Raw genomic sequence first — 14,792 nt, 5'->3', positions numbered from 1 at the left:
CATCATCCTGACCTGCTAGGGAGGCTCTGGGAATCATATGGTTCTTTGAGGGCTTGGAGGCTGGGGACAGAGTGGAAACGTGGCATGCAGGAGATCAGAGCCTAAGAGAGGAACATGGGCTTAGGTACAGAGGCTGTGGTCAGGAAAGCAAAGACACCCAGAGGCAGTGAGAGAAGCTGAGCCGTTTAATCACCTCCTTGGCCAGAATCAAGGTTGTGGCTGCCCCTGAACAACCCACACCTGGAAGCCACTGAGAGCAACTGAAGATAAAATGGCCACTTGAGTCAGAGGGTGAGGCAGGATGGGAAGGGACAGCTGCAGCGCCTCCGACTCCATCATCTGGCGCTCCTGCCCCTGGGGCCTGCTTCAGCTCTGAGAGGTTCCTGGCTGGTCCCCAGGGGCAAGGAACCAGTGATGGACAGTGCGCCCTAGTTGTGGTAAGAGAACGACCCTGAGGTGGGGCAGCCGCGTCCCACATGGCCTATGTCCGGGATGCAGTGCTATCCGCACTGTGCTGGGGGGATGGGACCATAAGGCTGGGGAAGATGGGAGAAGGGGATGGGAAGAGTGGGATTGGGGGTTGCCCGAGTCCCACCACCAGTCTGGAATTAAATAGAAGAGAAGGTTGTACTTGGGAACATTGGCTTGTCCCCAGTGACAGTTCCTGGTGATGGGCTGACCTTGGCAACAGACCCTAGCAGCAGGCAGTTGTCCTGACAAGAGGGTGGTCCCTGTCAACAGTCCCTGGCAGTTTCCTGAACAGAGGGAGGGAGCTGACCTGGGAGTCTTGTCCCCCTATCTACTTGTTCTTCTTGAAGAAGCTGAAACGTTTTTCTCGCTCCCGTTCTCTGCCGTCCTTGCTGCGCAGCACGACAGGCCCCTCAGCCCCTGCTGGTGACACTGGGGGCATGGTCATGGCCCGAGTCATGCCACGAGTGGCACTGGGCACCGCTGGCTCTTCTGGCTCTCCAGAGGCCGAGGATGCAGCAGTAATGGCCGCATTCACCACCCGCAGCCACGAGCTCATCTCTGCCTATGGTGACAGGGAGACAACATCTCAGCCTCAAGGACCCTGTGTGGGGGCTATTGGTGGCAGACAGCAGAGAAATGTGAAAGGAAAAGGCAAAAAAGTAGCTATTTCATCTCGGAGAGCATGTTTTGGTGTGGGCCTCCTAGACAACCAGTAGGCATGTCATGGGCTAGGTTATTATAAAGAACAAGAAGTGGACAAGGAAAAAGAGAGGGGAGGGAAGGAAGGAAATCTGCTACTGCAGGATTTTTTCCTCCAGGAACATGTGGGGGTGGGAGGGGAAAGCTTACCTCATCCTTGGCCTGGAACAAATACTCTTTTCCATCCTGTAAGCTGTTGAGAGAGAAAAGTCACAGAGCAGAGATGAGAATCTGTATGTGCCAGGTCAGTGCATGTTAGAGTTCAGTCCTCACCCAAGAAGAACTGGAGAACATCCAGGCAGCCCCCAGAGCTGTATCTACAGGTGTTGCACATTTTCAGATTCCCAGGTTTTTGCAGATGTGCAAAACCAAATCCTTTCTGAATGCCTGCAGAGGGCCAGGGTGAGCTCGCTTCCATCCTAGGCCTTGCCAGCTGCTTGCTGCCGGGCAGAGCCATGCCTCTGAAGGTCCCTGAGGCAGAGCAGTGCCGGCAGGCTGCCTTGGGGTTTCCCACCAGGATGGCTTTTTAACTTGACATCATCAGTCATCAGCCTGCGTCTTAACCCCCCCATTACCCACCTACCCCCCCACCCCACCCACGCCCTCCTTAGTGTGCAGTACAATCTCTGCCTCTCCCTCATGCACAGGTGTCCCCAAAGTCCTGGCTTGGCAGCTCTATTCCTGTACTTCTTACAGGTGACCGCTCCCACTGGGCCCACCGGTGTCACTCCTGACTCCTCCTCCCATCCTGAGAGCACAGTGCAGTTCCTACCCCAGCTTGAAGACATGTTTGCGCTTTCGATAATCGAAGGCCACACTGCCCTGGGCCCTGGCCAGGCTGACAGGCACTTCTCCATGGTATGGCACTCCTGCACTGGCTGCTTTCGAATCTTTGTAAAAGCCAAGGCTCCCACGCCGCAGGACACAGTACACGTTCTGCCAGGATCTGGGTGGGACATTGCGCCAGTCAGGAGGCCAGATGGTCAAAGGGACTGGCGTGGGTGGGACCTACATTCTGGGGCCCCCTTGGATGTCCTGGAACTTGAAGTTCCTCTCCTGTCTTTACCCCCTCAGGCTGTCCCCTAAGGGCCATAGTGGTCCTGAGCCCCATCCCTTTTCCAAAGTGCCCCATTCTGAATAACTTTCCTGCCTCCAGAAACATCCCCTCCAGGGACGCCTCCCCAGATGCAGGAACCTGAGAGGCCACAGGCACTGCATGGCCAGGCTGGGTACCTGTTGGCAGCCTTTTTGCCGAAGGCCTCCATCTCCTGTTTGCGGCAGAGCATTCCCTCCATCTGCTCCTGGGCAGAGAGCTCTGGGCCTCGAGTGGGCAAGGTGGAGACATGGGCTGACTCAGACGACCTGCTCTGGGGCATCACAGGAGCAGCTGGGCCGCGGGGCCGTGTCTGCCTATCTCCCCGTGGCCCATTGGCCTCATCCCCTGCACCAGATCCCTACGGGGGAAAACAGGATGAGACGGAAGGTGTCTCCTCAGTGGGTTGTGAAACTCCCTGGCTGCGCCAAATTTCCTTGAGTCTCTGCCCTCTCCCATCCTCAGACTCCTTGCCCCCCTTTTTAGCCCTTCATCTCAGGTATCTATACCCACACCTGCAGGGGGACTCACAGGCCCTTCTGGGAGGCTACCCTGCTCAGGTCTCTGTTGTTCCAACAGGAGCTGCAAGGACAAGAAGCTGTGAGAGGGTGTGTGAGGTAGGCAGGGTTGATGGGGACGCCTGGGGACAGGGTTACCTGTGAGGATTCAGCATCTGTGCAGACCCCATTAACGCTGGGCACCTGTGTGGATGGTGGCAGTCGTGGATGGGTTCTGGAACGGCCAAAGATGATACAGAATTAGTTCCTAGCTTGCTTCGGCTTAGCCTCATCCTGCTGGCCCAGGTGTCCTGGCTCTCACCCGTCCCAGGCAGCATCAGGAGCTGTCTGGCTGTCCGCCAGGTCTCCTTTGGGCAAACCGGCTGTGGGCTCCGGAGCAGGGGGCTGTTTCCTCCGTTCCTCCTCCTCCCTCTGTCTCTTCCTCTCCCTCTCCCGCTCTTCCAGCTGTCAAGAAATGCTGAGGTCAGCGTCAAGAAGGCTCATTTAAGAGGAGCAGGGCACAGGGGAAGTTGAAATGTCTTAGCTCTGGTCTGAAACTGGAAGGAGGGAGAAGAGAAATCTGACAAGACGGTGGGGACAAGGAGCAACAGGGGAGATGGGGGTCTTAGCGTCCCCCGGGGGAAATGAAGGCTGTGGTGTCATGGGGCACTCTCAGCTCACGCGCAGGAGGTGCTGATCAGAGGGAAGAGAAGAACTGTCTTCTCGGGCAGAGAGAGGATGGGTCTGGGGCAGGAAGTAGGCGCCCCGGGGCCCAGAGCCCTCACCGCAGTGAGCTTCTCCAGTGCGCTGAAACGCTCTTCCCAAGCCACCGCTGCCTTCTGAAAGGCTTCATGCCGCTTGATGAGGCTCTCCACTTCATCCACCGTGCAGCCCAGCTCTGCGCTCCGCACCAGTGGCTCTTGACTGCACAGCCAGGCCTCTGCCATCCCTGCATCTCTCCCGAACATGAGCACCTCCAAAACTGCCAGGATTAGGGGTTGCAGAGAGTTGGCTGGTCAGAGAAGGCACAGAGAAAGCCACTGCCCCAGAGCACTGCCAGATGTTGCCAAGGGTGGGTGCCTGGAGTTTCACACCCAGGGTTCTTGATCTCTCCCATCCCCCTGTCCTGGCCTGGTTCCCTGCAGAGGCTCACCAAGCTGGAGCCAGTCCATCTTTTCCTGCCACTTGTCAGCTGTCTCCTGGCGCCGGGCTTGCAGCTGAGACAGCTTCTCTGAGATCTGGGGGACAGAGACGAGAGTCAGCACCCAGTTGGGCCTTTCCAGAGTCCTCAGGGGTTCACTGAGGGAAACTAGTGATTTCTGATGTCAAGAGGTTGGTAGTTCTAGAGGAAGGATGGGATGTGAGAATTCTCTGAACAGCACCAAGGGGACAGAGAGTGAAAGAGTTCTTGCCGAAAAAGAATAAGAGGAAGTAGGAAGACTCCTAAAAAATCAGCACTGAGCTCTGCTCGGTGAGGCTGGCCCACCTCCATCAGGCCTCACCCACCTCCTCGGCTGCATAGTGGCTCCTGGCCAGCAGCTCCTGCCCCATGTCGATGCAGGAGGAGAAACGGTCTGCTCTGGCCTCAATCTCTGCTTTGATGCCTTGTTGGTTCTTGATGACCAGGTCTGCAGAGGACACGTCCCTGGGAGGATACAGACACAGTATCTTCTCCTACTGCTCCCAGTCCCATCACAGCCACCAGCCCACAGGAGCCATAGAGGCTACTGGGTGTCTCACCGGGGCCGCTCCTGGGCATCCATCTGCACATTAATGCCGTCCATCCACAGCATCAGCTCCCTGACAGCCTTGAAGAAACGGAACTTGTCTGTGGTGTCCAGCAGCAGCTGGCGGCGTGCAGCAGAGCTTCCCTGAAGCTGGGCCCAGGCCTCGGCTACAGCCTGCATATGGCGGCCAATCTCCTCAGCCTTATCTCCAGCATAGGCCTTCTGGAGTCGGTGACCATCATCCTGCACCTGCTGGACCTGTAGGGTCCCAACTGAGAGTCAGGCAGAGCAGAGAGACTTGAAGGAGCTGCAGCCTCCCTTGGACCTAGCTGCTACCTCCTGCCCATTTCACTAGCCAAAGAGGAAGGGGAGGAATGGGGTGGGGGTGGGGCGAGAAAGATGATGGCAGATGCCTGGCCGAATGCTGCTCTGGTGCATCTCATTTAAGGGCCTGGGCTTAGCCCAGGAGGTGGGGCTCTAAAGGGGACCACTGGCCAGTAGAGCTTTCGAAGGCCTGTTCTGGATGTGAGGGACCTCATAGCTAGCTAGGATGAGCCTGCAGAAGGGATTTGGTGGGGCTGACTGGCTGTATAATAGATGAAGGAAGAATTCATGCTTATTTCACTGGATCTAGAGCTGGAGTCTGGGTGGTACCAACAGGCAGCAAGAATAGTCCAGCCATCAAGACCACCTAAAAATGTCATGGCCCTCATGGAGGCTTGTGAAGAAGTCAGTGAATATGGTGGCTAGATGTTGCTTGGCTGGGATGTTTTCCTGGACTGATTCTAACCTCATCTGTGAATGGCCCTCCAGAGGGGCCATCCTCCTGCATTTCTTGAGATCCGTCCCGGCAACTAGGACACCCCCTTGCTCCCATCTCCTACAGTCTCCCCTCAGCCTTCCCCACCTCCTCGGCTTGGCTCAGACCTGGGCACTGAGGGCCTGGATGTCGTGCTCATAGGCACAGTGTCGGCGCTGCAGGGCCTCAGCAGCATTGAGGTCACGGCCGGTCCCATCTGGAAGCTGCTGCTGCTTGTGCTGCACCCGCGCCAGGGCTTGGCGGGCCCCGTGCAGGAAGCGCTGCAGCTCGTACGCAGCGGCCAGCACTTGACCCCGTGTGTCCAGCAGCTCGAGCAGGTCAGCCCAGGCCTCATTGAGACTGTCCTTCCACTCAGCCACGGTGGCCCGTGCGGCATGGCCCCCCGCAATGAGCCCATTGGCCAGCGTGTTGGCGCTATCCACACGCTCCTGACCGATGGTGCTTGTGTCCCGAGAGAACTCGCGGAATTTGTCCCGGAGCATCTGGTGGAGGAAGCAGTTGAAGGGACAAGGTGTGACACTGAGGGAAGAGGTTCCTGACTGATGGAGTGGGGTCCTCTTCCCCCAAACTGGGGACCCACTTCTCTTCCCTGTGTCAGGTGTGCCAGCGCGAGTCAACAAGCAGTTGCAGCAGCTTCCCACCCACCTGTTCAGTGTGTGCCACTCAAGAAGGACACATCCTGACAAATGCACCACACAAACTAAGATGGCTAAGATGATGCAGTCTGTCATGTGGCACAAGATGGCACAGGCCTGATTGGTAATTAACTTCCTTTCTATCCTTGCCCCGCCTTGGCCCCACGTTCCTCTTTCCGCACAATTCTTCCAATTATAAACCTTAAAATCCAGGAGATGGCAGCTGCTCTGCCTGACCCTGTGTCCCTGCCCCTCCATGCTCTGCCCAGGTCCAGGCCTCGTCTCCCCTGGGTCCTGGTCCCTTCTTGGCGTCCTCCCCACACTCACAGTCACGTGTTCGTAGTCCTGGCCCAGCTCGTGGGAGGCTGCCACCACCTCACGCTCCTGGATCCACTGCTCCAGGTCATCCAACTCACGGCGGAGTTGGCACAGCCGGAGGTGCTCCTGCAGGCGCTGGCGCCGCTCTCCGGCCAGTTCTTTCAGGCTGGCATACAGCTTGTCCACCTGGGCCTGGCGGATTGATATCCTCGTGCTGCAGGGAATGAGGAAGGCACCTCAGGGTTTAGGAGACACGGCTGCTCTGATGCCCGGCTTGTTCTGAGCCCTGTCCCTCTAGGCCCCCAATTGCTCATCAAGTCCAGGATTCTCCAGCTTTCTAGAATGTTCTGTACATACACAGTACAGAGGTACCACATCCCAGCACCTTCAGAAAACCAGTTCCCTCTCCTCCAGGGGATGGGCCCCTTGACCTCCTGGGGCTCACCTCTCTGGGTGGTCATGGTCAATCATGTCTTGGCTGCTGGCTGCCAGCTGGTGGATGGTCTGGGCGTAGTCAGCCAGGGCTTGCTCCAACACCTGGTGTTTCTTCACCTCTGCCTGGGCACTCAGCTCATCCTGGAGAAGGGACAGTGGGCCTCAGGCAGTGCGGGGGGGGGGGGGGGGGAGGCTGGCAGTGAAAAGAATCAGCCGTGCGGACTCAGCCGCGGCTCTCACCTTGGCTTTCTCCTGGCCCAGCAGGTGCAGCTCCTGCTCACCCATCCAGGCCTCGGCCTCTGCAGCATCGCGGTAGAACTGCTGGGCCCTCAGGGCCTCCTCCAATCGCTTCCCGCGAAGCTCCAGTTCGTGGCTCAGGCGTTTCCACATTTCTTGGAGCTGGGCCAGCTCGGGGCCTGCTGCTGCTGTGCCCAGAGTCCGCTGCCGCTCTGTGAGGTCAGCAATCCGGGGCTCGTGGCCTTGGATCTCTTTCTGCAGGGTCTGTCCCCGTCGTAGAAGAGGACACTATAAGGCTTGCAAAGGGAACGTGGAGCCTCCACACCCTCCGACCTGTACAACTTCAAGCACCCCTTTCACCCTCTTCCCTCTCTTCCTTCCAGAGCCCTCTCACTTCCCTCTCCCCAGGACAGGATGGTGATGATGCCCCTTCAATCCTCCAAGAGATCCTATCCTCCTCGGGTGGGGAAAAGCAAACCACTGACGTCTGGGGAGACACAGTGTCAGGGAGGGGCCAGAGAAACCCCTTCTTAGAGAAACAAATGTCCAAGTGTGGGGAGACTCTTGGGAACTTTTCTTTTGCCCTCAGCCTCTGCCTCACCTGGTTTTTCTTCATGAGAAGCTGAACACTAGGCAGGTCCTTGCCATGTTCCATGGAGCTGGCCATGGGCAGCCGCTCCGTCACCCATAACTGGATGAGAAAGAGGATGTCAGTGGAGGTGCAGAGGGAAGAGTCAGCATGGGGGACTGGAGAGTGGGGATACCTACAGTTATAGGTGTGTGTGTGTGTGTGTGTGTGTGTGTAGGGAACGGTCATCTCTGGCTTCAGGACAAAGGGATCTAGAGGACATCCCCAAGTATCTTTAGAGGGGATGTTCTCAGTGCTGAAGGGAAGAGGGAACAGAGCACTGCTGGCATCTCCCCAGAAGCCAGGAAGGAGGCTGGAGTGCCACATGGCAGGGGCAGCTTGCCAAGATGAAGATGCTCTCAGGCCCAGCCCCAGGGACTCACAATCTCATCCTCCACGTCCCGGTGGAACTGGTGCTGCTCACGAGAGGCATGCAGGCGCTGGCAGCGCTCCTTCATGGGCTGGCACAGGGCCCTGAACTTCTCCTCCACAGCTCTTGAGGTCCTCTCCACCTCCCCTGCACCCTGGTCTTCCTGGGCCAGTGCCTTTGCTTGGGCCTGAATTGCCTCCACCTCCTTCTCTCTCACAGCCATCTCCCGTTCCAGCATCTGCAAATGAGGAGAAGGAAGGGAATGTAAATTGCACATTTCCACCTTCAAACTCAGAGGAGACACTAGTCTCCAATCACAATTTCTCATCCCCAGGTCTTACTCCAGGAAGTACATCCTTTTGTGGCCTGGATTGATCTTGAACTTTGATATATGGAGGAATCCAGGTTGTGTGATAACTGTGCCTGTTATGAATTGTCAGGTGGAATCGTCTGTCCCAAATCCACTTCAGTTGCAAATCCACATTTCCCCTGCTCTGTTATGTTGGAACTGGATGGACCCAGTCAACATCTCTCCTTTGCCAACTGGTGCAATACCAGGCCTTGTCAGTAGAGGCCGCTGAAGGGATGCTACAACTCAGTACAGGAAGGGCCTCTCTTCCAGGGTACTTCTGTCTCCTACAGCAAAACTGCTTACAGTGTGCAAGAGATCCTGTGACTCTGTTCCTCCAGCAAGTTTTGCTGGTACTCCCAGGGTAGTTTCCTGCTGGCCAGCCTGGGCTTGCTAGATGCAGACCTGCTTTGGCTCATGACACCCCAGCAAATTTCTAGTCCATTCACTTTGGCTCTCCAAAGAGATCTGAAATTCAGCTGTATGATTGCTTCCTTGGGGTTCCTCTTTGGCCCTAGGAGTATAGCTTCTTCCTACATTTGCTATTTTAGTTTTTTTTTTCCTACAGTCCTGGGGATTGAACCCAGAGGCACTCAACCACTGAGATACTTTACCTTTTTTTTTAGTTTTTATTCTGAGACAGGGTCTTGGCTGAGTTTCCCAAGGCTGGTCTCAAACTTGATATCCTCCAGCCTTGTCTCCCAAATATCTGGGTTTATGGGTGTGTGACACCACACCTAGCTATTCTAGGATTCTTAAGAACAAGGATCAACAAATACAGCCTACCACCTATTTTGTAAATAAAGTTTTATTGTAATTCAGTCTGAGCCTTTTTTTTTTTTGTCCTACAAGGTCAGAATTTAATAGTTGTGACAGAAACAATCTGATTCACAAAGTCAAAATATTTATTATTTGGCCTTTTACAAAAAAAGTTTTCTGACCCCTGCTGTAGAGTTCTCTTTACACCTGTCAGTTTAGGTGTGGTTTATGCCCTCCAAAACTCATGTTGAAATTTGATCCCCAGTTTTAACAGTATTGAGAGGTAGAGGCACTTATAAGAGGTCATTAAGGTACACTCACACAGTTCTTGTGGGACTAAATTAGTTACCACAAGAGCCGGTTGTTATAAAGTAAGGCTGTCCCTTGTGTTTTGTCTCTTTCACATGAAATCACTTCCTTTCTGTTCTACCATCAATGATGCAGCTTGAGGCCCTCACCAAAAGCTGAACAGATGCTGGCGCCATGCTCTTGACTTCCAGAACCATGTGCCAAGATAAACTTCTATGCTTTATAAATTACCCAACCTCAGATATCCTGTTATAGAAACAGAAAGTAGACTAAGAAACATCTTCAGTAGTTAACCACCTTTTGCCAGGCGCAGTGAGACACGCCTGTAATCCCAGTGGCTTGGGAGGCTGAGGCAGGAGGATCTTGAATTCAAAGCCAGCTTCAGCAACTCAGCAAGGCCCTAAGCAACTCAGTGAGACCCTATCTCTAAATAAAATACAAAAAAGGGCTGGGGATGTGGCTCAGTGGTTAAGTGCCCCTGAGTTCAATCCCTGGTACCAAAAAAAAAAAAAAAAATGTTATCCACCTTTTACTTATATAAATACGTCTTTTTACAAAAGTTTCCCTGTTCAGTTTACTAATGTAGTCTGTCTCCTGACTTTCCTCTGACCATTAACTCACTCCTGGAGATTCTGACACGGTTGGCCTGTAGACATCATTCTGAGAGCTGGGTGCAGTGGCACATGCCTATAATCCCAGCAGCTCGAGAAATACCAAAAGATATCATGCAGCAGGCCTTAGAATGATCTCCCAATCTCAAGATCAAAGGCACTTCCTCCTTTCTTCTCCAGTTCACCCTCCCCCCTTGAAGGCCCACGGCGCACCTGCTGCTTCTTGAGCAAAATGTTGACGCTGGTCAGATCCTTGCCATAGTCATCGGAGTGCAGCTGGGCCTGCAGGCTCTCTAGCCAGCTCTCCAGCGCTGAGCAGCTTTGGGCAAACAGTTCAGCACGGTTGGCATCAAAAAGGCTGCGGGCCTTGGCCTGGGTTGTGGTCTCCAGCTCATCCCAGCGCCTGTGCAGGTCCCCCAGCTTTTCTGACACCAGCGCTTTCAGTTCTGGCTTCTCAAGGGTCAGCTCTCGCCCTTCCTGGGTGGCAAGACAAAGAGGGTTTAAGTGCCAGAATTAGAATTAGACACCACTGGGTGGCTCAGAGGTAGAGCACTTGCCTAGCATGTGTGAGGCCCTGGGTTCGACCCTCAGCACCACATAAAAATAAAATATTGTGTCCACCTCTTACTAAAAAATAAATGTTAAAAAAAAAAAAAGAATTAGACATCACTGAATGTTATAGGCCAATGGCAGACCAGGTACCTGAAGTATGGACAATCATTCTAGGTCCTCACGTAAGCTCATTAGCATATGCTTCTAGAGGCCCCTTCTTCACTGCACAGTCCTCACTTCTGGTTAAACTGGCTCCTCCTCCCAGTTCTGCTCAAACCTTACTTCAGTTAAGAAGCCATTGTAATCTTTCCTGGTGCTCATGGCTTCTGCTGCTATGCTGCACATGAACTTGGGTTATTTGCCCTCATTCCATGTTTCTCCACTTGTTACTCCCCACTTGAACTGGAGCGAGCAAGTCCTACCTGGTCTCCCCACTCCCCACCTTTTGGTTGAGGACTTCCTCTCCTTCCTTCCCTTCTTCCTTCTTTCCTCCCTTCCCTTCCTTTCCTCCTCCTCACCCTCTCTTTCATACCTGGGTTTGAACTTCAAGCATGCTAAGCATGTACTCTACCCCTGGGCTATACCCCGACCCAAAGTACCCTGTCCAGATGGTTGACCTTCCATTGCTTCTCCTCATTCCCCTACCAGTGCTTCCTGGGATCACCTGCCCTGAAAGTGCCCTGCACTAGAATCCTGATTTCAGGGTCGGCTTCTGGGGACACAAGGCAGACACTCCCTTCAGGCCTCTTTATAACACTGCCAAGGAGAAGGTGTCAAAGGCTAGCACTGCTTGGGTAGCTCTGGGACATACTCCGTACCCAGGAACCAGGACTTTTCCTGACCTGGCCAAACGTGCTCTTCTCGCCTTTGCTTCCACCAGCCCCTTCACACATTCTGCACTCCTGCCACATTTCCTCCTTGTCCACAAAGGTGCCCCTTCTACACCTCTGGTTTTCTGTTCACACACTTTTCTCTACCTAACAACATCTTTCCTTCAATGTCTTGGCTTGTCCTCATTTGCTCATCCTTCACAGACTGTCCTGGCTTGCTCCTGCTTCTAGAATCCCCAAATCTCCTCTTTCTTTAGCCCCCAGACTTTACTGGACTCTCATATGGCACTCAACAAAATCTACTCTGGATTTGATTCAGCTGTTTGTATATACATCTCATATCCTGGCCACAGTATTGTTCCTTGAGAGTGGAGCCTGCAGTGGCATCTTGTACAGCAGCAGCAAGTATATATTTGCTCAACAAATGGAAACACTGAAAAAACCCTGGTTTCCTCTCCCCAGCCATCATGCCCTTGTGGGAGGGAAGGTGTTTTTTTATATTCCAGGCAGCATAGCAGTGTGCTGAGCACACACAATGGTCTCCAAGAATATTTGCTGAGTAGAAATAAAGTTATTCTAGAAGAGCTGGGTGGGAGACCAAGTATCAGGAACAGCAATCCTCAAAAGCAAGGACTGGCGAACCATGGTGGATGGGCCAAGTCTGGCCACTGCCTATTTATATAAAGTTTTATTGGGAGACAGCCATGCTCATTCATGCATGTATTCTCTATGACTGCTTTTGCACCACAATGGCAGAGACAAGTAGGTGCAGCAAAACCATATGGCCCACAAAGCCTGACATATTCACTTTCTGGTCCTTTACAGAATGTCTGCAGAGTACAGATGAAGACAGCCATCTGCTCTGGACCCAGGAACAGTTATGGCTTTGAGCCAAGGCTATGGCCTGGCACCCTACTAAATTGGGCTTTCTCAAAGCTCTGAAATCACTGTCCCACAGCCCAAAGACATTTTATTTCCTAGAACACAACTTGCCACTTCAGTGGTGTGACTCCAGAAACCCATGATCTCTAATTCTGAAAACCATGGCCTGGAGCTAGGCCTGCAGCCTGGACTGTGGCCTGCACCGCTGAGAGGACACTGCCTGAGGCGGCCCCAGATGCTCACTTCTTGCTGCTCCTGTCATGCCACTCACCTTGTCCACCTTGTCCAGCCAGTCCTTATTGGCGGCTAGCTCGGCCATGAATGCCTGGTGCTTCTGCCACTTGGTGTGCAAGTTGCGGGCCTCGTCATAGGACACATCCTGAGCTGTCAGCATCTTCTCGTCAATCCAGAGTTTCAGCTGGAGCAAGCACAGGTCAGGATGGAGAAGGTAAGGGGCATTTTGGAGGGGGAGAGAGAGGGGACGAGGGGACCAGGAGATGTGAAAGACTCAGGAAGAGGCCATGAAAGCGTTTGTAGGCTCCAGCAACCCTGCGATGCTCTTACACCAGGCCCAGGGTGAGGGCTGGGAAAGGGGTGGATGGAAAGAGGTGCTGCAGGGACCTGGGTGCCTCACCTCATGACAGTCTTGCAAGAAGTGCTGCTGCTCTCGGTTGTCCCTCAGGCGGCCCAGAAGCTGCTGCACGGCTTCTTGATTCTTCCTGTGTCTGTAATGACAGTGCTTGTGAACCCTAGGCCTTGCTGTGAGAGGATGTGGCCTTTAAGTAACCTAAAGGCTTCAGTCCTCTTCCTGTAGGGATAAGCCTCCCAGAAACCCCACCAGACACCCCAGGCAGGAATCACGTTTCCAGGCCTGCCACCTAGTAGGCTCTATTTTGCCCAAGTGTGCAGGAGGCAGACCATCCCAGCTCCTGATCCAGTCCCTCTCCCACCACCCTGTTCTCCCCCTCTACTACTTTGCTGTCAGCCCCCTATCTCCTGCCACCTGTCAGGTCTCCCATGCCACATCTCCATCTCTGAGACCGCCCTGTTCCACTGATTTCTCTCTCAGACCCCTCATTTATCTGCCGGCCTCATCCCACCTGCTCTCGATGGAATCTGCCTTCTCCTGGATCTTCTCGGCGTGGATGTTGCCCTCTGACACCAGCTGACGCCCAGCCTCCAGGAGCCCACGGATGCGTTCCCCATTGGCATCCATGGTGCTCATGAAGTCTTCCAGCTTTTTAATGGCAGCATCAGCAGCCTGGAGTGTCCCTGGCATCTCCGTGTGAGACAGAACATACTCCTGTGTGGAAGCAGGGAGCAAGCTCACTTCTCAAAGCATACAGATTCCATCCCTCAGACCCAGCCAGGGACACAGATGAGAGGGTGGCCAGCCTCAGCAAGGGTGGAGTAGCCAGATGGCTCTGAAGATGAAGGGGGGGGTATCACTAACTTGGGGGACCCTAGAAAGTTCCAAGGGAGCTGAGCTGGGGCCCAAATCCTGTTCGGCCTTATTTGTAGCATCCGATTTGATTTTAAAATAGTTATATGACTTGCCACGCTTTCTGTGTCATCTAAAGTCGGCTTTGGTAAGTTTTGTTTATCATTTTTTTTCCCACTCCTTCCTGCCTGTGTTATTTCCTCAACTACTCCACCCGCTGACACTATCCTCTTCCTCACACATCCCCTGGTCCCTATTTTCCTATTCTTCCTGGGTGGGACCTTGACCCCTGGCCTCTCACCTGGCTGCTGAGCACACCCTCAGCCTGGCGAGCATCCCGTAGGAATCCCTGGAAGCCATGAGCCTGGGCCAGGCGGCCTTGACGGCTCTCCCACATGCGGCCCAGCTCCTCCCAGCCGGTTCCCAGGGCTTCCAGCCGCTGCCGTAGGAAGAGGCACTGGGGATCTGCCTGGTCCCGGGTCACCTCCTCGCCCAAGGCCCGCAGGCGGCTATACTCGCTTTGGGCACGCTCCACTTCTCCCCGTAGGCCTGCGTGTTGGGCCAAGAGGGCCTCAGCCTCAGGCAGGGTAGCCGGCCCTTCTTCGGAGGCCACAGCGGTCTGCGTGCGACCTAGCCAAGCCTGGAAGTCATCCAAGCTACGCAGGAAGTCCTGCAGCCTCCGTGCCTCACCCAGGGACTCTTCTCTTCGCCGCATAGTGGCTCGTAGGTCCTCCCAGCCAGCCTGTACCTCCCCAAGCCGGGTGTTGATGGCAGGGGCTTGGGCCGGATGGCCAGCAGCCAGGGCATTGGCCTCTCGGGTCAGTTCACCCACCCGAGCGGCGATGGCCTCCAGGTCCCGCTCGGTGCCCGCCAGCTTCCGTTGCAGGGCCAGCACCCCGGCCAGATCATTACCCAGGCCCTGGGTGGATTCGATAACTTTGGTCTTCTCTCTCATCCAGGCCTGGGTTTCCGTGCACTCTAGGTGGTAGTTCTGGATGCTCAGGGCTGATGTCAGAGCTCCCTTCTTGCCATCTGCCAGGGACCGAAACTGCTGCCACCTGAGTAGAGGGAGGGAGTAGCATGTAGAGCTGCTCAACTTCCCTGGCTGGCCAGGTACATCTGGGGTACC

The 14,792-nt window shown here is 54.5% G+C and overlaps 1 protein-coding gene and 1 long non-coding RNA gene across 4 annotated transcripts in view; one reads left to right on the top strand and one right to left on the bottom strand.

Annotated features, from left to right (window-relative positions):
• Positions 1 to 14,792, bottom strand: part of Sptbn2 (spectrin beta, non-erythrocytic 2) — a 31,341-nt gene continuing 16,549 nt past the window's right edge. For 2 of the 3 annotated variants that reach the window (XM_027944548.2, XM_071616028.1), the window contains exons 15-36: positions 13,965 to 14,721; positions 13,323 to 13,525; positions 12,857 to 12,947; positions 12,494 to 12,640; positions 10,172 to 10,435; positions 7,944 to 8,168; positions 7,534 to 7,623; positions 6,936 to 7,196; positions 6,706 to 6,836; positions 6,270 to 6,474; positions 5,415 to 5,789; positions 4,501 to 4,745; positions 4,267 to 4,405; positions 3,914 to 3,998; positions 3,546 to 3,742; positions 3,083 to 3,225; positions 2,920 to 2,995; positions 2,795 to 2,845; positions 2,404 to 2,624; positions 1,943 to 2,116; positions 1,321 to 1,363; positions 1 to 1,033 (exon numbers count right to left, since the gene is read on the bottom strand). In XM_027944548.2, the coding sequence (XP_027800349.1) occupies positions 800 to 1,033; positions 1,321 to 1,363; positions 1,943 to 2,116; positions 2,404 to 2,624; positions 2,795 to 2,845; positions 2,920 to 2,995; positions 3,083 to 3,225; positions 3,546 to 3,742; positions 3,914 to 3,998; positions 4,267 to 4,405; positions 4,501 to 4,745; positions 5,415 to 5,789; positions 6,270 to 6,474; positions 6,706 to 6,836; positions 6,936 to 7,196; positions 7,534 to 7,623; positions 7,944 to 8,168; positions 10,172 to 10,435; positions 12,494 to 12,640; positions 12,857 to 12,947; positions 13,323 to 13,525; positions 13,965 to 14,721 (4,357 nt within the window). In that variant the 3' untranslated portion in view covers positions 1 to 799. The remainder of the gene's footprint in view (positions 1,034 to 1,320; positions 1,364 to 1,942; positions 2,117 to 2,403; positions 2,625 to 2,794; positions 2,846 to 2,919; positions 2,996 to 3,082; positions 3,226 to 3,545; positions 3,743 to 3,913; positions 3,999 to 4,266; positions 4,406 to 4,500; positions 4,746 to 5,414; positions 5,790 to 6,269; positions 6,475 to 6,705; positions 6,837 to 6,935; positions 7,197 to 7,533; positions 7,624 to 7,943; positions 8,169 to 10,171; positions 10,436 to 12,493; positions 12,641 to 12,856; positions 12,948 to 13,322; positions 13,526 to 13,964; positions 14,722 to 14,792) is intronic. The other variant, XM_071616029.1, reaches the window with a different exon arrangement.
• On the top strand, positions 7,073 to 14,000 carry LOC139706851 (uncharacterized). Its single transcript, XR_011708491.1, has 3 exons — positions 7,073 to 7,151; positions 12,166 to 12,670; positions 13,292 to 14,000. It is a non-coding gene; the product is annotated as an uncharacterized lncRNA (long non-coding RNA).

Source organism: Marmota flaviventris, chromosome 9, assembly GCF_047511675.1.
Source record: "Marmota flaviventris isolate mMarFla1 chromosome 9, mMarFla1.hap1, whole genome shotgun sequence".
In the NCBI taxonomy this organism is placed as follows: domain Eukaryota; kingdom Metazoa; phylum Chordata; class Mammalia; order Rodentia; family Sciuridae; genus Marmota; species Marmota flaviventris.
Note: the sequence above shows the minus strand (reverse complement) of the source record. Positions and strands in the feature narration are given on the sequence as shown.